The 22,175-nt window shown below is 41.5% G+C and overlaps 2 protein-coding genes across 3 annotated transcripts; one reads left to right on the top strand and one right to left on the bottom strand.

The window, feature by feature from the left end:
* Positions 1–1,136: 1,136 nt before the first annotated feature.
* LOC115360511 (patatin-like phospholipase domain-containing protein 2) lies at positions 1,137–12,551 on the bottom strand. 2 transcript variants are annotated; one of them, XM_030053470.1, is made up of 10 exons: positions 12,398–12,551; positions 12,083–12,229; positions 7,250–7,482; positions 6,500–6,565; positions 4,903–5,112; positions 4,380–4,440; positions 3,896–4,096; positions 3,035–3,176; positions 2,621–2,728; positions 1,137–1,549 (listed from the first exon to the last, which is right to left on the bottom strand). In XM_030053470.1, the coding sequence occupies exons 2-10, from the start codon at positions 12,216–12,218 to the stop codon at positions 1,207–1,209; spliced, it is 1,500 nt and encodes a 499-aa protein (XP_029909330.1). In that variant the 5' UTR covers positions 12,219–12,229; positions 12,398–12,551; the 3' UTR covers positions 1,137–1,206. The 2 variants fall into 2 exon arrangements, with proteins under 2 accessions (XP_029909330.1, XP_029909329.1); XM_030053469.1 differs by lacking the exon at positions 12,398–12,551 and having other exon boundaries at positions 12,083–12,346.
* Positions 12,552–13,635: 1,084 nt separating this feature from the next.
* On the top strand, positions 13,636–21,042 carry LOC115360521 (UPF0676 protein C1494.01-like). Its single transcript, XM_030053488.1, has 7 exons — positions 13,636–13,883; positions 13,990–14,114; positions 14,201–14,267; positions 16,960–17,116; positions 17,484–17,629; positions 18,143–18,253; positions 20,712–21,042. The coding sequence occupies exons 1-7, from the start codon at positions 13,731–13,733 to the stop codon at positions 20,889–20,891; spliced, it is 939 nt and encodes a 312-aa protein (XP_029909348.1). The 5' UTR covers positions 13,636–13,730; the 3' UTR covers positions 20,892–21,042.
* The last annotated feature ends 1,133 nt before the right edge of the window (positions 21,043–22,175 follow it).

The following is a 22,175-nucleotide window of genomic DNA, read 5'->3' as shown; positions in this document are numbered from 1 at the left end:
ATTTGAATAGCACCAGGCCGGCTATCGTCCTGTCTGATCTGCTGTACATTCAAAAGGAAAAACAGGCAGTGTTACAGGCTACGTTCAAGTATTGCACAACATGGTTCAAAATAGCAGATAAGCAGGGGTTATCTATTTCACTCACTAACTGACATAACTAAACTAAGGTCATAACTAACATGAACTCAGCTATGTGACAACAGGTGCAGTGTTTTTTTTTTTTTTTTTTTTGACGTAGTTGACAAGTGTATGATGCAGGACAGAAAGGACAACAAAATTATTCTCCAGTGCAAATATCTTAAACTTTTCTCACCCCTCATGGTAATCTTTACAGTCTACAAATTTTATTCCCTCTGCACTGACTCGCACATCATTATGCACTACAGAGATTTAAAAATGTAGCCACTTTAACTTTAAAATATGAGAAGCAACCTGAAGTTGTTCAGAGAGGACAGTTTCAATAAACTTAGTATAAGCGAGTGGTTCTGAAATTTACCCCTTAAAAAAGAAATACTGTCCAGCCCCTGTTACAGGCCGCATATGCAGAGTGGTTAACAGTCCATGGTTTCCTTTTTGGCAGGTCTCTCTTCCAGTTACCTCCATCTCCACTGAAAACACATGGTTTTCTGCTGGAGGCAAAAGTGTTTCATGTCCACAGCTACAACTGATACAGTGCTTATGACTCAGTCTGACCATCAGAACCATTCAAACTCAGTCATTAAAATTACATAGTTATTCCACACATTTGACAGCTGTCTAAACTGAGAGAACAGTGACGTGAGGAGTTAAGAAAGAGGATGAATGACTGCCAGAGAGAGAGAGAGAGAGAGAGAGAGAGAGAGAGAGAGAGAGAGAGAGAATTTGCTGTAAGTGGTGTTGAGAAGTGCAGTGATGAAGCTATTTCGGTAATATAAAACATCTAAAAATCAATGTTACTCAACTATTATTCCCTAATTTAGTGTTATTTGCATTGCACAGCCTACTTTTAAAGCAAACTTAAAAGTGTAAACCTACCACAAGCAAAATCCCTCTTCAGTGCTTGCAGTTACTTATGATGCCAGGAACTTGGATTATGCCCATTTTGGAACCTGGTGATATTTCCTCCAACCATGAAATTCCAGTACACAAAGCACAGCTCACATTTATTTTCCTTTATTAATATTTTCTCCTTCATAATGCACTCTTTGAATTCCACAATGAGGATGTTCACTTAAAGAAGGACAAGGAAGTTGGATCATTTGAGGCTTGCTCGGATGTGATGTTTCGTAACCACCCTACAGCCCTGCCCAGACTCATACCCCAAACTCCACCTACGTTGGGTGGTGACGGTGTGGCGGCTTCCCCAAACCAAGAGCTGGGGTTGAAGGTGGGTGTAGGGGGCGGAGTCAGGGGCAGGTGGTCCAGGTCACTGTTCGTGTTCATGGAGAAGGTACACCTATCAGTGGGAGAGGCTTCCAAGGTCAAGGGGAGAGCGTTTACCTCCTTTTCTCTCTGGTTCTGCAGGTCCAGGCCTGATGGCAGGGTTTTGGATCTCTGCGATGTTGATTCACTGAAGAAAAAAAAAAAAAAATCACAGGGTGGAGATTAGGTTGTACCTTATTTAAAATTATTATGATCAGTATAAAAGAGGTCTAATGGATTGTGCAAATGAAGCAATTTGGGGTTGAAGGAAAAATCCAACCTACTCTTATACCGTTATACATCTTCAATCTGTGATATTTAAGAAATACCAGAGGCTGTATTGTGCTCAAGTGTGCCTCAAATGTACCTTCTTTCTTAACCCACTTTCCCTCAACGTGCCTCATCCACCTCTACCTCAGACAGCAACTGGCTACATCTCCCTGAGTGCCATTTTAAAATCCCTAGAGTGCAGGCATGAATTTGATGCATTCAGCTGTGGATTATATTTATTCAAGGACAAAGGAGTACAAACTGTATCAAGAGCTTTTTCTAGTCAAGAAAAAACAAGATTTCTTCCACTTGTCAAAATACAACATGTCTATTGCAGATATTAGATGATAGATAGATACATTGATACTTTATTCATCCTGAAGGAAATTCACATTTTCCAGCAGTATCCACAGATTAAAAAATGACATCAGAAGACTAAGTATACAATGTGTATACTGGCATACATAATGTGTGATACTGGCAGTAGGTGCTATCTCTAATGGTTTCCACAATGGATTTCTCTGTGTATGACAAATGAATGTCAGCGAAAATGGTTGGTCTAGAAAAAACAACCCCTTCTTCTTCTAACTTTCTCTGTCTCTGGCCCAGTGGAAACCAAATTCAAGCCAAATTCCTATATATTCATTGTACTTGGTAAATACAGTGATTATGATGTATTGCTTTTTATTGTTTTTTATTGTTTTAAATCTTTTTATTCACTCTCTTGTATGATCACTCTTATTTCTTGATCTTTTTTTTTTTTTAAATTAACCATATTTTATGAGTGTGCATCGGTCTCCTTGTCCTTTCACTGCTTATTTGTCAATCAAGATGTAAAACACCTTGAATATCATGCATTTGTTTGAAAGGTGCTATATAAATAAAATTTGATTGATTGATTGATGATGAAGAGTTCACTGGGCGAATGATTAGTACACATCCCACACACCTATCATCGCTGTCCGTCTCATCCTTGGACGCTTGTTTGTGGGTATCCCCCGCCATGCCATACAGCCACCTCATGTCCCTGGGCACATCTGGGACCCAGTCAACTAGTCTGCAAGTCATCATCAAGGTGAAGGTCAACAACTCAAAAAAGTTAAAAGGAATGCCCCCAGCCCCCAAATAAACCACAAAGTATGTGCCTGTCAGCTGTATCACCAGTAATAGGAATACACACTCTAGACTTAAACTGTTACCTTTCTGTTACAGCAAAAGCTCCACAAATTCATTTAACATGGTTTGTTAGCAAGACAACTGACCTACATTAAAATCCCCCAAACTTGCATAAACTTGCATCTATGGTTGCTGGCCATCATTGGCGGTATCAGTCAGGTCAAACAGTATTTGCTTTGAGCCTTACCTCTGGGCTACAGAGCAGGCTGACTCCACAGGCAGACTACAAGGGGTCTGCAGGTATGAGGTCACTTTAACAGGCAGAAACTCAGTGACCAGGGACAACAGACTGCTAGAGGTATGGCTCTCTCTACATGCCTGGCAGAGCACTTACACACAAACACACACACACACAAACAAACTATGCAGTGGAATGGTGGATCAGTGGTTAACATTGTCTCCCCAAACGAGAAAGTCCCAGGTTGAACTCCCAGCCCCAGTCCTTTCTGCGCTCAGTTAGCAGGTACAGATTATAAATGAATAAATAACTGTAATGGTTTTAAGTTTATAATCCTCCTTATGAAAAACATGACTATAAGTTTTAAATGTAATAAGCTCCTCCATGAGGCCAAACAGTGTTATTTGTTTTTAATATTGAGATGTAACCTCTTCCCATGTACACTACAGTTTAAAATAAATTTTGATTGACAAATTGAAAAAGCCCTATGAATAATTCAGTGTCTATTGTTTGTGGAAAAAATGGTATCTAAGCCTCTACTATGATGTATTTCTCTCCATATCACTACTGAATGCCTATGCAAAGTGTCAAGGCTAAAAAAAAAAGGGCCGACACCAAAACCTGGCATCTACTATTCATACTTTAGTCAGCTGCAAACTTTTCTGCTATTTATGTTCCTTTACCGCTGTGCAGCATGTCAAATTAGATGTGACATCACTTTACCTACATTTGGCCATAGCAACAGGAAACAGAAAAATACACCCCAATACATTTCCAATTTTTTTGTCAAGGGAATCAACCCTGTGACCTTCAGTATAAGTGGCAGTGTTAAACCACAAGGCCAGTCTACTCTTGAATCATTGTCCTTACCCTTTTTGATGTTAACCGGGAGGCTCTCTATGAGCCGCTGGTCCAGCCACCAATGCTCTTCCTGAGGAAGGTTCAGTCCATTCAGCTGTGCTTTCTTATTGGAAGCTTCGACTTCAGCTGACTCCTTCACCAGCTCACAACAAGCAGGCTTGGGAACGTCCATCTCCAAAGTGCCCAAGGGACACTCACTTTTGATTAGGTCTGCGATAGGTATTCAAATGAATGATTTTATGGTATTGAGGAAGGCTGGGTAACTCATGTGCTGGTGTTGGTGTTGGTTTGGCAGTGACTGCTATGTTTCTCTATCAGCTGCAGTGAAAGGTTTGCAGGCATTTATGCAGATCATTTTCTAATCTATTAGTTATTCATGCATAAGCCACTGTGGCCAGTAAAAAAAAAAAAGTTCCCTTGTGTCTACATGGATATTGAACAGTTACCAAGAAAACGTGACAAAGATTCCACTATCAGGGAGAGTTTTACATACCGTTCTCTTGTAAGAAGCGGAGAGCATCAAAGTATCCATTCTGGCAGATTTCTGCCATTACCTGTAAAATACAGGGGAGTTGCTATTTGAAGAAGTGAACCAGGCTGGATGAGGATGACTCATTAGATAGATAGATAGATTTACTTTATTGATCCCAAACTGGGAAATTATGGAGCTGACCATCTACCCACTCATTACTTTAAAGCCCAAGATTGTGAGCAACCTTGGTGATGATGTAAACTAGGTGTGCTCATACACAACACAACATCAAAATAAGTGCTCACTGTCAGCTGGCACTGCAATCATCATGAACAGGGGGATGGCCCTACAAGCACATCCTCCTCAGTTATTTTGTCAAGTCAGTTGTTACACCTAAACATAGAGAGCTTAAAAAATAGGGAACAAATGTTTATTGATGAGTTAAACAGTTGTGAAATTGAACTTGTGCAAGTCTACAATTAAAACAATGCTAAAGGCTTCTAACAGTAGGGAGCTCCTGAAACACAGACGTGCTTTGACTCACCTCAGGCTCAGGGGGGAAGAAGGTGCTGGTCACCCTGTACATGTTCTCTGTGCTGACCTGGATGCTGACATTGTTGAAGCGCACCTCATGGAAATTGAGTGCGCTCACTCGGGGGCAGATGTCACTTTCGCCGGCAAACGCAGAAAATGTGATAGTATTCTTCAGGTGACAGTGGGGCAGGTTGTTGCTGATGGCACCATCCATATAGCGCTGAGTGGAAAGGGTAAGATGTAGATCAGAGGTAAAATCTGTAAGTTATGAAGGGCCATAAAAAATATCCACATTGCTGTCAAAGCAATGGGCAGTTTGATGGCCGCAGGGGGTTCCACAAACAAACAAACAAACAAACAAAAAAAGACAACAGTGTCCAGCAAAAAGGTTGAGCCAGAATCAATTTTTGCCAAAACTTAACTGTGTAGTGGGCCATGTAGTGACTTGCCCATACCTCGGCACAAACCTGTTCCCAGTGCTGCAGTGCCTGATCCTGTGTGAGTGTGGCCTTACAGTCTCATGGACCAGAAAGTAATATTATATGGGTAAGAATCCAAACTATCACTTTAATTGCTGAGCTCAGGAGCTCCAGTACCAAGTGCATCTATGGGCTACCTTACATTCTAACACAGTGTTCATTATGAACAATCCACTCAGAATTCCAAAAACCAAACCACGCTTGGATTCAGTCTGAGAGAAGCATTCCTCATAGTCATTGTTCTCCAAATTCCTCTGTCATTGCCAAGCTGAGCACCGAAGTCACTCAAAATATTTATTGTCCCGAAGAGGGAGGAAGGTAGGGTTGCCGTCAGGGTCAAAAAACATTATACAATAAAAACAACAAACATAACAAGATATAAGCAACAGTAAACAGACAACATAGGCAAGACTGAGCTCCACCATGACAGACAAAAAACTAAACCAGGTGGTGGGCCCATGGGAGGGTGGGCCCATGGGAGGGTGGCCTCACGTTTTTTCTGGCTGAGCCCGACCACACCTTGGGAAAGGTCCTACCAGCAGGGAACTCTCTCCTCCCAGGTCTAGCTCCAGGAGTGGGCCTCAGCCTTCCACATCCCTGTTCCAAAAAGCTCTCCATAGAGGCTTTTAAAATCAGTCATACTCTGTCCCTCACCTGAAACTAATTTGCCTTGGATAAACCTAAGATAATCCTCGAGACAATGCAGCACCCAGAATCAACAAGAAAACACAAATCCCTCCACCATGGTGAGGTGGCGATTCCAGGAGGAATAGCTGAGACGGGTTGCAGAGAACAGTCTATTTCAAGTTTATACAAGTGTCACTTGCATTTTATGAGTTGATGAAGATGTAGTGTGTGTAATGTGATGTGTTGCCACTGCCATTTGTTATCAACAATAATTGCTGTGTCCAACACTCTCTTAGTCTGTCTATCACTAAATATTCATCCATCCATACTTCCAGACTAGCTGCATTTGCCATCTGCTTCCTCAGCACCTTTGGTGGTTTTACTGTTGGCTGTGAACTTGACCAGAGAGAGAAGAGGGCGAAGCTAGCATCACTTTTTATGCATCAAGGTGAAAAGCTGCATATTGTTGCTTTAAATGTAGAGGCCTGCTCGTTCACTCACCACTCCGCGGTAGGTTGGTGGGATGACACCACAGTACAAAGGGATGAAGCAGCTACACATGAGAACCTGGAAAAAGCGGACAGAGGCATTACTGCATTGTTGTTTTTGAAGGAATAACTCAGAATAAACAAACTCTCTGTGTGAGCATGAAAAGACAGAAAGCTCCTCCAAATTTTGCTGTTGCACCTTATGGAGGTGTTAGCAGCCTAATTTAAGTAATCTGCAATAAGGAAAGTCAACTTCAACCCAAATGTCATAGCTACCTGCAGTCTCTCACTTAACATTTTCCTCTAGTACTCAAACAAGGTTTTCTATGTCACTAATCACCCTAATTTAGCGGAAGGCATCATTACCTAAGGTGTGCTGGTAAAATCTAAGAAAATAGTGGCCATCTACCTAATTTAATTCTCCCTTATTCCTTTCAGAACAGTTGAGTCACTCCTCATACTGCAATACAAAAATTTTCATGAGAAATGACTCACACTGCCGTTTCCCAGCTCCTCTGACACATCTTCCTCCACTTCCACAAAAAATTAAAAAAAAGGAAATGCAATCTGTCTAGTCAGTTCTAATTGCTAAAACTTCTCTTTTACATGATTCTAGGGTCATTAGACCTGTCCACAGCTCACTGCTGGCTGCTTGTAATGCTGCTGCTGCTGCTGATGATGATAATACGTGACTGATAACATGAAGCCTGTCTAGTTCTTGCTTAAGTGTGGATAAGGGGCTCAGCTTAACTTTTAAATGTACCTGAATGAGTTCGTCTCTAGTATCAAACTCAGACACCAAAACGTTCTTTCCATCAGACGCTCTGGTGAGAGACACACAGAGCTTTCCAGAGGCACGCACATGGGCGTCTTCTGGGAGGTTCATTAGCAGGGAGCTCTGGACAATCTGGAGCAGGTTGAAAGCTGGGTGCAGGGGTCCCAGTTTCCGCTTTCGGGCCTCTTTAGCCATAGACATCAAATCAGCACAGGTTTGTTCTGTGCAGGATAAAACAATGGTTAGCTACATGCATGGTGGATATTTTGAACTGGAAATGGCAAATACACAGCTGAAGAGCTCTTTTTCAAAGTCCACTACGTTAAATATTATATTGTATATACATAAATCATGTTATGCAGGTCATATTTTATACATCTGGATCCTGTTGCAAGTGGGATCAAGTTGAGTCTGGTCCTCACGGCTTGCTGTGAGGCCGGCCTCCAACTCCCACCTCTTTCAGAAGCCTGGTGGTTACTTGGCCACAAAAGCTCTGCAGCCCACCTCCACTAGGAGCACTCGTGCTCTCCAGCCCAGCTGCACTGCCTCAGCTGCCATGTCTGCATAGTTCTAACTTTTCCATTTATATGCCTCAACCACCGTAGCCTCCCAAGGCACAGTTAGCTCCACAATACACAGGGACACTTGTGAGGTAGGCCACAAGACAAGGCCCGGCCCAAGAAATGCCAGTTACCAGAGAGCCTGACTGTGTCTCCAGTCCAAAACCAAACCCGTCATCCTTGGGAAAAACTGTTTTTGCAGCTGGTATAACTAGACTGCCATTATATTGGCATGGTCACCACAAAATAAAAATGTATTCTATGTATACAGATTCATCTAAATTTATCTGATAAAACGCTGCACATAATGTGAGCAGTATCACATCATGTATGTTATTTAGCAATGTACTGCTACAAATCACTATTGCAACAATGTAATGCAACAAATCAGTAATGGCACAGTCTGCCAAAGCCTGCTATTACCAAAATGAAAGCCAAACTTGTGTGTATTGGTTTTTGCAACCACAAGCTTGACACTTTTTAATCAGAGATGCAGGTGATGTGGCTTTCCAAAGATGCTATTGTCTAGGTGCCTCATTGGACTATGAGGGAACCACATTTTAATTTCGTTATACAACCTGTTGTATAATGACAAATAAACTTCCTTGTATACCTTGTACATTTGAACACAAATATCTGAAGGCTACTTTTTACTCCTTACATTGTCAAAACAGGCTCGTTACTTCTCTCTCCCTCTCTCTCTTTTTGGTGGGGGCAGGCGGGCTCGTTACTCCCCTCAACCTACACGGATTACAACATGACGTAAAAGACTAAATACACAGCAGGGTTTCCTCTACATGTAACTGATCGTGGCACACCGCCACGGCAAAATAAAAGCCGCCATGCCTTCGGAATGATTTTTTTTTTTCAGACGTTAAAACAATTTAAAGTATATTGTATGAATGGATATACACTACTCACAAAAAGTTAGGGATATTCGGCTTTTGGGTGAAATTTATGGAAAATATAAAAAGTTGACGCTACAGTGATATTATATCATGAAAGTAGGGCATTTAAGTAGAAGCATACACTGGTGATTTCCTCATCTCAAACAATTTCTTGAAACAAAAGCCAACAACAGTGGTGGATATACCACAACAAAAAATGTCAGTGTCAATAACTTGTCATGTGCCCTTGAGCATCAATAACAGCTTGACAACGACGTCTCATGCTGTTCACAAGTTGACTTATTGTCTGCTGAGGTATGGCATCCCACTCTTCTTGAAGGGCGGCCCTCAGGACATTGAGGTTCTGGGGTACAGAGCTCCGAGCCTCTACACGGCCACTCAGCTGATCCCATAGGTTTTCTATGGGATTCAGGTCAGAGAAAGTGCAGGCCACTCCATTTGAGGTACCCCAGTCTCCAGCAGCCGTTCCCTAATGATACGACCTCGATGAGCTGGAGCATCAAACACCTGATGTGAATTTTGCAGTTAAACTCCTTGTTAGAGAACAGCAACTTGTGCAAAAAGTACTGAAACATTGAACAGTTGGACATGTGCATTCAAAAGTTTACAGAAGGTCACATTAAGTTCACCTGTAAAGGTTAGAATGCATTTTAGGTTCATCCTGAAATTTCACCCGAAAGCCCAATATCCCTAACTTTGTGTGAGTAGTGTATGTGTGTATATAGATTAGCCCAAGTACTATATTACCAAAAGTATTCGCTCACCCATTCAAATGATAAGAATCAGGTGTTCTAATCACTTGGCCTGGCCACAGGTGTATAAAATCAAGCACTCAGGCATGCAGACTGTGAAACAAGACATTTGTGAAAGAATGGGCCGCTCTCAGGAGCTCAGTGAATTCCAGCGTGGAACTGTCATAGGATGCCACCTGTGCAACAAATCCAGTCGTGAAGTTTCCTCGCTCCTAAATATTCCACAGTCAACTGTCAGCTCTATTATAACAAAATGGAAGCGTTTGGGAACAACAGCAACTCAGCCACCAAGTGGTAGGCCACGTAAAGTGACGGAGAGGGGTCAGCGGATGCTGAAGCGCATAGTGCAAAGAGGTCGCCGACTTTCTGCACAGTCAATTGCTACAGAGCTACAAACTTCATGTGACCTTCAGATTAGCCCAAGTACAGTACGCAGAGAGCTTCATGGAATGGGTTTCCATGGCCGAGCAGCTGCAGCCAAGCCACACATCACCAAGTGCAATGCAAAGCGTCGGATGCAATGGTGTAAAGCACGCCGCCACTGGCCTCTAGAGCAGTGGAGATGCGTTCTCTGGAGTGATGAATCACGCTTTTCCATCTGGCAATCTGATGGACGAGTCTGGGTTTGGAGGTTGCCAGGAGAACGGTACATTTCAGACTGCATTGTGCCGACTGTGAAATTTGGTGGAGGAGGAATTATGGTGTGGGGTTGTTTTTCAGGAGCTGGGCTTGGCCCCTTAGTTCCAGTGAAAGGAACTTTGAATGCTTCAGGATACCAAAACATTTTGGACAATTCCATGCTCCCAACCTTGTGGGAACAGTTTGGAGCGGGCCCCTTCCTCTTCCAACATGACTGTGCACCAGTGCACAAAGCAAGGTCCATAAAGACATGGATGACAGAGTCTGGTGTGGATGAACTTGACTGGCCTGCACAGAGTCCTGACCTGAACCCGATAGAACACCTTTGGGATGAATTAGAGCGGAGACTGAGAGCCAGGCCTTCTCGACCAACATCAGTGTGTGACCTCACCAATGCGCTTTTGGAAGAATGGTCAAAAATTCCTATAAACACTCTCCTCAACCTTGTGGACAGTCTTCCCAGAAGAGTTGAAGCTGTAATAGCTGCAAAAGGTGGACTGACATCATATTGAACTCTATGGGTTAGGAATGGGATGGCACTTCAGTTCATAGTATGAGTAAAGGCAGGTGAGCGAATACTTTTGGTAATATAGTATATATACATACATATACATACATATACACACACACACATATACACACACACACACACACACACACACACACACACACACACACACACACACACACACTTAATATAATCAGAGTTTGAAATGATAATTTAAATATCATGAAATGTTACACTACACTGCAAGAACTTAATTTTGAAAAATGAACACTGGAGTCATCACCCGGCTGTTTGATTCTACTTCTGCGCGCTTGTTAGGTCTGTTTGATAAGTAATTTACATTTTTAAAACAAATTTAACACTCCTTCAAGATAATTTATTATGTTCTACAACTCAAACATACGCTAACACTACATACCGAGTGTTTGAGCAGCTTATCTCCTCTGTGCTACAAAAGATCCATGGTAAAAAATTATTAACATTAACGCTGAATATAACGTTAGCCGACGAAAAAACAGAGACGGAGAAGCAAGAAAAAATCTGTTAAAAGACATATACGTTAAGTATATTAAGTATTGAGAGTACCAAAGCTGTTATCAAGGTACTCATTCAAGACCTCTGGTCAGTTCAGTCTTGATTATTGTGTGAAACTGGGCTTGCAGCAAAACTAGACTTGCGTGATTTTTATTTTCTCTGTACCAGCACTTTGCAGGTTGTTAATAAAAGAAGAAAAGTTCCTGTTTTGTGTGCCCTGAACTTTTTTTTCGTCTTGCCGAGTTATCAAAAAAGGTAGCCTATATGTAGGCTATCATTAATGGTTAAAATAAATAAATAAATAAATAAATACTTTTTACTTTTGTACTTAAGTACATTTCAGAGCCTGTACTTTCTTACTTTTACTTGAGTAAAGAAGTTGAATTGGTACTTCTACTTTTACCAGAGTCTTTTCTCACACAAGTATCTTTACTTCTACTTAAGTACAGAATGTCGGTACTTTTGCCACCTGTGCCCATGTTTAATTTCATTCACAAATCTGTCAATTTTATGCAGTTTTGCTTATCGCCTAACACACACACCTCGTACAACAAAACAAGTCAATTTACGAAATTGAAATGTTCTGGAAAATCCAGGACAGTCAGATGGCACACAGATCAGCGCGTTACTCTGATCAATTCGACGGTTAGACTACTTTGTAATTCTCGCCGCCGTTCTCAACTGTGCAACCTAGTGGAGGAAAATAGGGCGAACCAACTAGTAAAAGCTGATATTATATCAAAGAAAATAGCTTATCGGAGAAAGATGAACTGCCGCATGCAAGAGCGAATCGCATTCGTTCAGAAAACGACTTAAGTCGTGTTCTACAACGTATGTATGTTTGCAGAATACATCAGATATCCTGAAACTGACGGATTTGTGAATGCACTTCAGTGTAATGTAGAGCTGCTCACACTCACCTATGGGGATTCCAATAGTAAGAATGGCAGCCATCAAGGCACCGGCAGACGCTCCGTAGATCTTGGAGGCGTCTTGAATGAGGCGAGGGAAATGTTCAAGGATGCAACCACTGGCTCCAACATAATAAATCCCCATGAACCCACAGCCTGCAAATGAAATACTCCATTCCTTGCTCAAGTCAAACATTTTCTCAGGTGTAGCCTTTCAAGCCCAGTTTTACCTCAAAACAGAGCTCCTGCGGTGTGAGAGAACCCCCCCCCAAAAAAATCCTCAATTATAATTAAAATACCATTTAATTAAGGCTGGGGACTCACGTGTTTCTTTTCAGTCAATCGAGGAAAAGACCTGCTGTATCCACACATGGGCTCGATTGGACATTAGACTAGATAAGCTCAGGCTTGCAGTGCATGTGTGACAGGGACTACTTAATACTACAAGAGCCCCTTAAAATTGAGATACCCTATCCGAGATAAGTGTCTTCAGATAAATTATATTTTTGGGTGATTTCCAGAGAGACATGCGATAAGGCAGACCCTGCTCCTTATAGAGAAGCCTCAATTTTCACTATTTTCAGTTTCGGGGAAGATCCAGACAGCCACCCAATAAACTCATTTTTCAGTTAATTATTTTTTATACAACCATTCATTTCAAAAACCAGACATATTAAAGTTATGAAAAAAAAATACGGTTGTTCTTTGTTCTACCCAGAGGCCTGTAACATTTAAAATGAAGCTTTAAACTCAAGATTTGTCCCTCTATTATACGTTGACAGTGGGTAACCCCTTAGAAGTACTGCGCAAATGTGTTTGTCAAAATAAACGGTTATGCAATGGGTTTGTTTTTTTGTTTTGTTTTTTTAATCAAGCCCTCTCATATTGGTAGAGACGGGTCATGTGACTGACGAAGCCGAGCGGACTGGCAACAGTGCAGGAGGTGCCCAGGGTTGCCAAGTCCGCGTTTTTTCCGCCAAATTGGGCTACTTTTTAAGTGTTGCTGCGGGTAACAAATTTTGTTCGCGGGTTGGGCTTGGGCATACAGATGATGAATAATGCCTATGAATAAAGATTCATATTTTGAATGACTAATGAAATCTGCTGCCACGAGTTTGAGCCCAGCAGAGAGATGCTGGCCTTGTTCAATACAGTTCTGTATGACAGGGACCAGGGCGAGGGATCTCAAGTTGAGATTCTCAACATGTCTAAAAAGAAACTGGACAGCGCTGTAAATAGTTCAAGTTCATGGAGTTTTTTCCCGTTCTTTTTTATATTGGAGACAGCCAGCAGTTTAAGTGAGCTGAAATGATTTTCAATTGCCTTTGCCTGGGAAATTGCCTCTAATGTTTATGATGTTATTTTATAGATATTATAGTGCATTTTGCAATTATAGCAATGCTGTTGGACTTTAAAAGCAAAATATATGGATTTTTATGGGCATATTTTTAGTTCTGGTATTGGGCTGATTTTTGGGCCGTTTTTATACCCGTTTGGGCGGGTTTTGGGCTGGTTTTGAGTTGCTGTTTGGCTGCTTTTGTCTCACAGATCTGGCAACCCTGGAGGTGCGCACATTTCCACTTATAGCTTGTGTTGTGGCGTTACAGATATTTTTTGTAAGTTTTCACGGGCTTTAATAGGCTGGACATCATTCAAAATGAATCTACCAGTGGTGGACTTCAGCGCATTCAACCTGAATGAAAAGGATGTTATGGACGATCAGCTTCACGTCTTGAGCAAAGAGTTGAAAACAGCCTTTACAGAAATTGGGTTTGTTTATCTGAAGAACACGGGGATTACTCAAGAGGAGGTGAGAACAGGATAAAGCTGATCATGCAGTATCGACAGAGAAAGTCCAGTCCAACGTGTGTTATGGTGGAATGGAGGCAATCTTTTGTCTTGATTTATTTTAACAGGTGGATCATGTCATGGCCATGTCCAAGAGCTTCTTCCTGCAGCCAGAGGAGCTGAAGCAGCCCTTCAGCAGGAAAAGCTATGCCGTTAACGTCAATCACGGCTGGGTGTCCTCAGAAACTGAGAGGTATGAGTCAAAACACACATTTCTTACTAGAAGAATTTACAGGACAGGTCTTATTTAGCATTAATATTGAATAACTACATTTTTAGGTTGAATCCACGTCGACCTGGAGACCTGAAGGAGGCATTCAACATAACTTCTCTTCGCACTGACATCGTAATGACCCACTTCCGGGATTTGGCTTGAAACTTTTCATTTCTCATTCTCATTTCATTCATGTATATGGGCGTTACGGCCTTGTTGTAATCATTCGCAGTTGCAGTTTGAATACAGTACTGCCAGATAATTTTGACCTTTAGCAAAATGTTAGGACTCTACCAGTCTATTGGCTTCCAAATTTATGACTATTTTAGTGTGATATTATTTTCTTATTGTATGTTTTGTATGTACAGTGCATTCAGAAAGTATTCAGACGCCCTTCACTTTTTTCACTTTTGTTATGTTGCAGCCTGATGCTACAATCTTTTAAAATTATTTTTTTTCTCATTAATCTACACTCAGTACCCAATAATTACAAAGTGAAAACAGAATTTTACTTTTTTTTTTTTTTTTTTTCAAGTTTATCAAAAAGGAAAAACTGAAATATCACACTGACAAGTATTCAGACCCTTTGCAACAACATTTTAGCTCAGGTGCCTCCCATTTCTCTTGATTATTGCTGAGATGTTTCTACACCTGATTAGAGTCCACCTGTGGCAAATTAAATTGACTGGACATGATTTGGAAAGGCACACAGCTCTCTATAGAAGCCCTCACAGCTGACAATGCATATCAGAGCAAACACCAAGCCATGAGGAACTGCCTGCAGAGCTCAGAGACAGGATTGTTGCAAGGCACAGATCTGGAAGGCTACAAATTTGTGCTGCACTGAAGGTTCCCAAGAGCACAGTGGCCTCCTTAATTCTCAAATGAAAGACGTTTGGCCCAACCAGGACTCTTCCAAGAGCTGGTTGCCTGGCCAAACTGAGCAATCATGGGAGAAGGGCCTTGGTAAGAAAGGTTACCAAGAAGCTGAGGTCCAAAAGGACAACCATCAGTGCAGCCCTCCACCAATCTGGGCTTTATGGCGAAGGGGCTAGACGGAAGCCTCTCCTCAGTGCAAGACACATGAAATCCCGCTTGGAGTTTGCAAAAAAGCACCTGAAGGACTCTCAGACTGTGAAAAACAAGATTCTCTGGTCTGATGAAACCAAGATTGAACTGTTTGGCCTCAATTCCAAACGTTAAGTTTGGAGGAAACCAGGCACCGCTCATCACCTGCCCAACACCATCCCAACAGTAAAGCATGGTGGTGGCAGCATCAGGCTGTGGGGCTGTTTTTCAGCAGCAGGGACTGGGAGACTGGTCAGGCTGAATGGAGCAAAGTACAGAGATATCCTCGATGAAAACCTGTTCCACAGCACTCAGGACCTCAGACTGGGCTGAAGATTCACCTTCCAACATGACACTGACCCTAAGCACACAGCCAGCACAACACAGGAGTGGCTTAGGGACAAATCTGTTAATGTCCCAGAGTGGCCCAGCCTGAGCCCTGACTTGAACCCTATCAAACATCTCTGGAGAGACCTGAAAATGGCTGTCCACTGACAGTCCCCATCCAACCTGCTTGAGCTTGAGAGGATTTGCAAAGAAGAACGGCAGAAAATCCCCCAATCCAGGTGTGCAAAGCTTGTTGAGTTATACCCAAAAAGACTTGAGGCTGTAATTGCTGCCAAAGGTGCTTCAACTAAGTACTGCATAAGGGGTTTTAATACTTATGTCAATGTGATATTTCAGTTTTTTTCTTTTCAATATATTTACAAAAGATTTCACAATTCTGTTTTCACTTTGTCATTATGGGGTAGTGATTGTAGATTAATGAGAGGAAAAAATGGATCTAAACGATTGTAGCATCAGGCTGCAACATAAAAAAGGTGAAAAAAGTTAAGGTCTGAATACTTCCTGAATGCACTGTAAGTTATGTTGTTGTGTGTATGCTTTGTAATGTACTGTATGTGGTTAATGGTGGTCATATCTTGTGTAACCTAGGAGGTAGCCAGGGCACATGTTTATTTTATTACTTTGGCATGCAAAACCTTTCAGTGCATATAACAACAGACTACTTGATTAGAATGTGAGAGGTGACAGACACAAATCATCTGACAAGTCGTATGGACTGTTTATTTCTTTATCATACAATCCAGGGACCAAACGTCCATATACATTGGGGGGGACAAGTCCCCCCCAACTATCAACACTGTAATCATAAAACGTCTTAGTGTGTTTAAAAGAAATCAGTGATTGAAATGCAAATTGAAAACATTTGTTTGCAAATCCAAGGGTTTTGCTTTCTGTTGAGCTGAATATTGTGAGTGGGACCGATGCTGAAACACGTAAGACACGTCTCTGTTGGCCAGTCTTCTTTAAAGTGACAGCTTGGCAGCATCCACAGTTATAAGACTCGGCTCAAAAGCAAACAAAACTTTTGGATTTACAAATAAAAGTTTTTGTTTTGTATTTTAATTTCAATTTTTTTTTTATTTACAGTAAAACCCTTTTCTGATCGAAGAGTCATTAGATTTGCTCTCAAATCTGTTTGTTTCTGATTGCAAACCTATTCTGCTTGATTGCATAATTAAGAAGAAAAAAATACACTCCATAAAGTCTTTACAGAGTTACAAAGTCAGAGTTGTGAGGAAAACAAGACAGTTTCTGCTTCAGAGAGAAAATCCTTAATCCAACGTTAAAATTCTCTTATTTTTCTCTAATATTGCAGAAAATTGTACTCCACTGTGTTTTGCTGGTTTCCATTCTATTGTGTTTGCATCTATTTTATTCTATTCCAGTGCTGTATTCTATTCTGTTTCAGAAATGGCCATCGTCAGGTGCTGCAACAGGGTTCAAGGAGACCCACATTTCTTTTTTCCAGCACTGTAAAGAGCTGTCTCTGCGGGTGCTGAGGGTGATGGCCCACAGTCTGGATCTGGACCCAGAGGTGTTCCTCAGCACACATCGTCTCATAGGGAGTATGTACAGCTCACTGCACTCCTTTACAACAGTAGAAGAGCACTCACCCTTGTTGCTTGCATCTGATGTAATTTAAGGGTCATCTACGTAGTAAAATTCTAATTAAAACAGATCTACTGGAAGGTGCAATGAGAACAAAATTAGATTACTGGGCAAACAGTGTTTGTGGAAAAAACAAAAGGTCATGTCCTTAGTCCTACCTACCCACAAGAACAGGTAGGGGTTCAGTATCTAAAGGACACACACAGGACAGTTGTTGAAAGACACACTTTTTGCGTAATGGTCTCTGGCCACTAGACCACCCTGCCAACCTTAACATAGTCCTCGATGAGATCTGGTAATGATATGGTGTTGTGTTTCCAGAAGGTGAAGAGAATGACACAACTCTGCGGTCCCTGTACTACCCACCAGTCAACAGAGAGAAGGTGAAGGAGGATCAGCTGCGCTGTGGAGAACATTCAGACTATGGCAGCATCACCCTGTTGTTCCAGAGCCACGAGGGAGGCCTGCAGGTACATCTCCACCTCCCTGGACAGAGGGCTCAGGCAGAGTAGAAGATAACAAGTCTCACATCCTCCTGTGAAAAAATTGTCCAGACGGCTTGTTCTAAAAGAATTTGACCAAAAACCCTGGAGAATAGTCTGCATTCTTGGAAGATAGTCTCTAGTCAATTTTTTTTCTGTGTGCGTTATTTCCACCTTTTATGTTAATTTGTCACTTTAAAAAACTCATTTAAACGTATTTTACAACTATCACTTTAAAAAAGTAATTTAAATATATTTTACAGCAACTATTTCCACTTTTGATGCTGCACTATTGTCTTTAATGCTACATGAAACTCTTTTATTACTTATGGTTTTCACCTATTCTTGTGTAGTTGTGTGGTATAATAGCAAATACTGTGGCGATAAGGGACACTTAATGTTTAAATCAAAGTTTTCCAGGCTAACTGCTTTGCAATCTGATATTAGTTTCTGCTGAATACATGCTCAGGCCCATAATTCCTCTGACATGTTCTCCTTCAGGTCCTCAGTCGCTCAGGTGAATACATCTCTGCTCCCGTCATACCAGGAACAGTCCTGGTCAACATCGCTGACTTAATGCAGCGCTGGACCAGCGACCTGTTCGTCTCTTCAGTAAGTTATGACCATATATTTGATATCTGTTTCATATGCACTCCTGATCAAAATTTTAAGACCAGTTGAGAAATTGCAAGAATTTACATTTTGCACTGTTGGATCTCAAGAAGGTTCTAAGTAGAGCTTCAAAACGCAAAAAGAAGAAATGGGAGTGAGACAAAAAAAATTTTTGAGTAAGCAATTTATTGCAAACAACCATTAAACTGTCATTTTCTGTCAGGTATCCACACTGTCGTGACCTCCTGATGGCAAAGGCAAAAAAGCTTTCTCGGATTGTTGAGCTGCATAAGCAAGGCCCAACAACAAGGCCCTCACAGCGTGCCATTGCTGCTGAGGTTGGACGCAGTAAGACAGTCATTTTTAACTTCTTAAAAGATCCTGAGGGTTATGGAACCAAAAAGTCAAGTGGTAGACCCTAAAAAATATCACCGGCCCTGAGCCGGAGGATCCAATTGGCTGTCCGTCAAGACACGGGACGATCCTCGGCCCAAATTAAGCTTGTCACTGATGCCAACTGCAGTCCCATAACCATCAGACAGCATCTGTGAGAGAAGGGTTTTAAGAACAAAAAACGTCTTCAAAGGCCTTGTCTTCTTCAACGGCACAAAATTGCTCGTTTGGAGTTTGCACGAGAGCACCAAACATGGGACATTGAAAGGTGAAAGAAAGTTTTACTCTCTGATGAGAAAAAATGTAACCTTGACGGTCCTGATGGCTTCCAACGTTACTGGCATGACAAGGGGATCCCACCTGAGATGTTTTCTACACGGCACAGTGGAGGGGGCGCCATCATGATCTGGGGGGCTTTTTCCTTCAATGGAACAATGGAGCTTCAGGTTGTGCAGAGGCGTCAAACGGCAGCTGGCTGTGTGGAGATGTTGCAGGGGGCATCCCTCATGACTGAAGGCCATCGTCTGTGTGGTAATGACTGGGTTTTTCAACAGGACAACGCTGCAGGTCACAATGCCCGCCTGAAAAAGGACTTCTTCCAGAGAAATAACATCACTCTTTTGAACCATCCTGCGTGTTCCCCTGATCTAAATCCAATTGAGAACATTTGGGGTTGGATGGCAAGGGAAGTTTACAGAAATAGACACCAGTTCCAGACAGTGGATGCCCTCCGTGAAGCCATCTTCACCACTTGGAGCAACATTCCCACTAGCCTCCTGGAAACACTCGCATCAAGCATGCTGAAACGAATTTTTGAGGTGATTAACAAGAAAGCTTTTTAGCCTTTGCCATCAGGAGGTCATGACAGTGTGGATACCTGACAGAAAATGACACTGAATCCACATTTTTGCCAAGATTTGGGCTTTTAAAGGCTGTGGTCTTAAACTTTTGATCAGCTGATGAACAGCCTATTTCAGTTTAATGGTTGTTTGCAATAAATTGCTGACTCAAATGTTTTTTTTTTGTCTCACTCCCATTTCTTCTTTTTGCATTTTGAAGCTCTACTTAGAACCTTCTTAAGACCCAACAGTGCAAAATGTAAATTCTTGCAATTTTTCAACTGGTCTTAAAATTTTGATCAGGAGTGTATTTTCTTATGTGTCATACTCAAGTGACTGATTTGGGTTGGATTAACATTTTTCAACTTTTTATCATTTTGAATAAATAGACATATTACAAGGCTATAAGACATACTTTACAAAATGACAAAAGTATATCCAAGCTGAATGATCAAAAAGAAATGCTCCAAGTTTCACAGTTTCAGTAATTTTTTTTTCCTGCTTTAGAGGTTTGTAGCTGATGTACTGTGGTAGTTTAATGTCACTGGGAATCACAGTTTTAAGCAAAGATGAGAAGAAGAAATTGCAATTTGCACATTTTAACCTGAGGGTAACATTAAAGGAAAGGTCAGCAGGTAATGTGGAAAGGTAATGGAATATTAAAATCAAGAGGATTCTTCCTTTGGGGAGTATGAATGCACTTACCAGATATCACTAATTACATTTCATGATATCTTGTGTGCAGAGTTTACCATTTTGGACTGAGGGTGGCAATAGAGGAAAAGTTCATGAGCTCACCAAAATAGACAGGGTTCATCCTCTGGGGAGAAAGTCATACTGGCCTCCCTGCTTCCATTCTTCCCATCTCTCCACTCAACCAATTGTTACAGGAGGCACATGTGCGTCTGCCGTCCATGTTCTTTAAATTTTTACTTGGTGCAAGACCGTGCTCACTCCCCTCACGATGCACTGTGTGGTCCCACATTGGCCGCACACCCCTGGTCGCACCAGAGCATGAACCAAGTCTTTGGCCTCGCCTGCCATTGAAGTCTTAAAAAAAATCATTAATTCTATAAGAAATGTTAGACACAGATACTGTAGGTCTTTAAAGCAATATTCTGAATCACTTGTCAAAATGAATATATGAATATGAATATTTAGGCACATTACATACATTTCTCTAACCTTAAAGTGAAAACTTCATTACCTTTCCCCCTGTCCTACAGGTACACAGGGTTTTACTGCCCCCTGCTGGTGATTGCAGCACTCGCCAGTCTTTGGCTTTCTTTGTCCATCCAGACACCGATGCCCTGATAACCTGCATTGACGGCTCCAACAAATACCCTCCAGTTAAATCAGGCGACTATCTCATTGAGCGATTCAATGATTCTTATGGACGAGAGTGAATTTCCATCCATAAATGCCACCCACTTTACTCAGTATTATTGAAATACCACTACTATAGATCAAACACCACTGTTTTAGATCAGTTGTATTTTATGCTCCTGTTTAAAAAGCCTACATTGGTCTACACAATAAAGTAATTGCTTAATCATTCATCAGTCATTCAATATGTACAGAACATATAGGATCCAGATCATGAGTGTGTGATTTTGTCAACAAGGAAATCAAGCAATGCTACTATCCTTATAGGAACAATTCAGCAAAAATAGCAAGAAAAATATTTTCCTGCTCACTCCCAGTGCAGTCTCAGTGCCGTGTCACTGTACTGAATGCTGGACAAGCATGTTTGCACCCACATTCATGTGGATTTCCTTTCCACAGTGCAAATACATGCAAGACAGGTGTGTCTGTTGATCTATTTGTACTAGCCCCCTCATGTGCCAATGATCCATCCAGGGTGATTTCCTACCTTCTGCTCAATGCATGCTGGGAAAGGCTGTAGCCCTCTGCACCTGTCCAATATAAAATGGTCGTTAAACTTTAAGGAGTTGGGTTGGGTTTTTAACTGTTAATCAGTAATTCTTTTGCACTTGTCGTTTGGTACATAAGTGAAATACACCACTGAAAGATGCAGTGGGCCAATCAGGACCTAGATGCAGATGCCCTGAGGAGCATGACTGTGCTCACCAAATTTCATGGCAATTACACATTTCAAGATATGTTGCCTTGGATTCAAATAAAATTGTTCTGTGTGCATTCAAGTGCTGCAGGGGAACATAATTTGCAAGATGCAGTCTTTGATGAATTTGACCCATTTGGTAAACCCTACAGCTATGGTTCCTTATTGATTTTTAATTTTCAAATCAACTTCAGTGATGAAGGAAAGATGTGAATGAGAGGGAAGAGTGTAAAAAAAATTTCTAACGTTGAGACTGAAAAAGAAACTGAAGTTCGTGTGGATGCTGGAAATCCTTGAAAATGACTGAATTTTGATGTGTTTTTTTAAGGTTTTGAAAAGTGCTTGGATTTTGAATAAAATGCTAAAAACTGCTTGAAATTGTCATGGCATTACTGTGATAAATTGCTGGTTGGTGGAACATCTTGGCCCCGAGAAGCAGTGGGTTACCGTGATTTTACAACGGCTGAGGGGCGTTCTAAGGCACGACGCGAAACTTGGAACTTGGAGAATGTTTTCCTTTTGTCTCCATGCTGTGGAATGCTCACGATATTTTTTTTTTTCTATCCTCCTGAGACCCAGAGGAAAAAATGTTTTGATATTTCGATTT

Source organism: Myripristis murdjan, chromosome 6, assembly GCF_902150065.1.
Source record: "Myripristis murdjan chromosome 6, fMyrMur1.1, whole genome shotgun sequence".
Lineage (NCBI taxonomy): Eukaryota > Metazoa > Chordata > Actinopteri > Holocentriformes > Holocentridae > Myripristis > Myripristis murdjan.
Note: the sequence above shows the minus strand (reverse complement) of the source record. Positions and strands in the feature narration are given on the sequence as shown.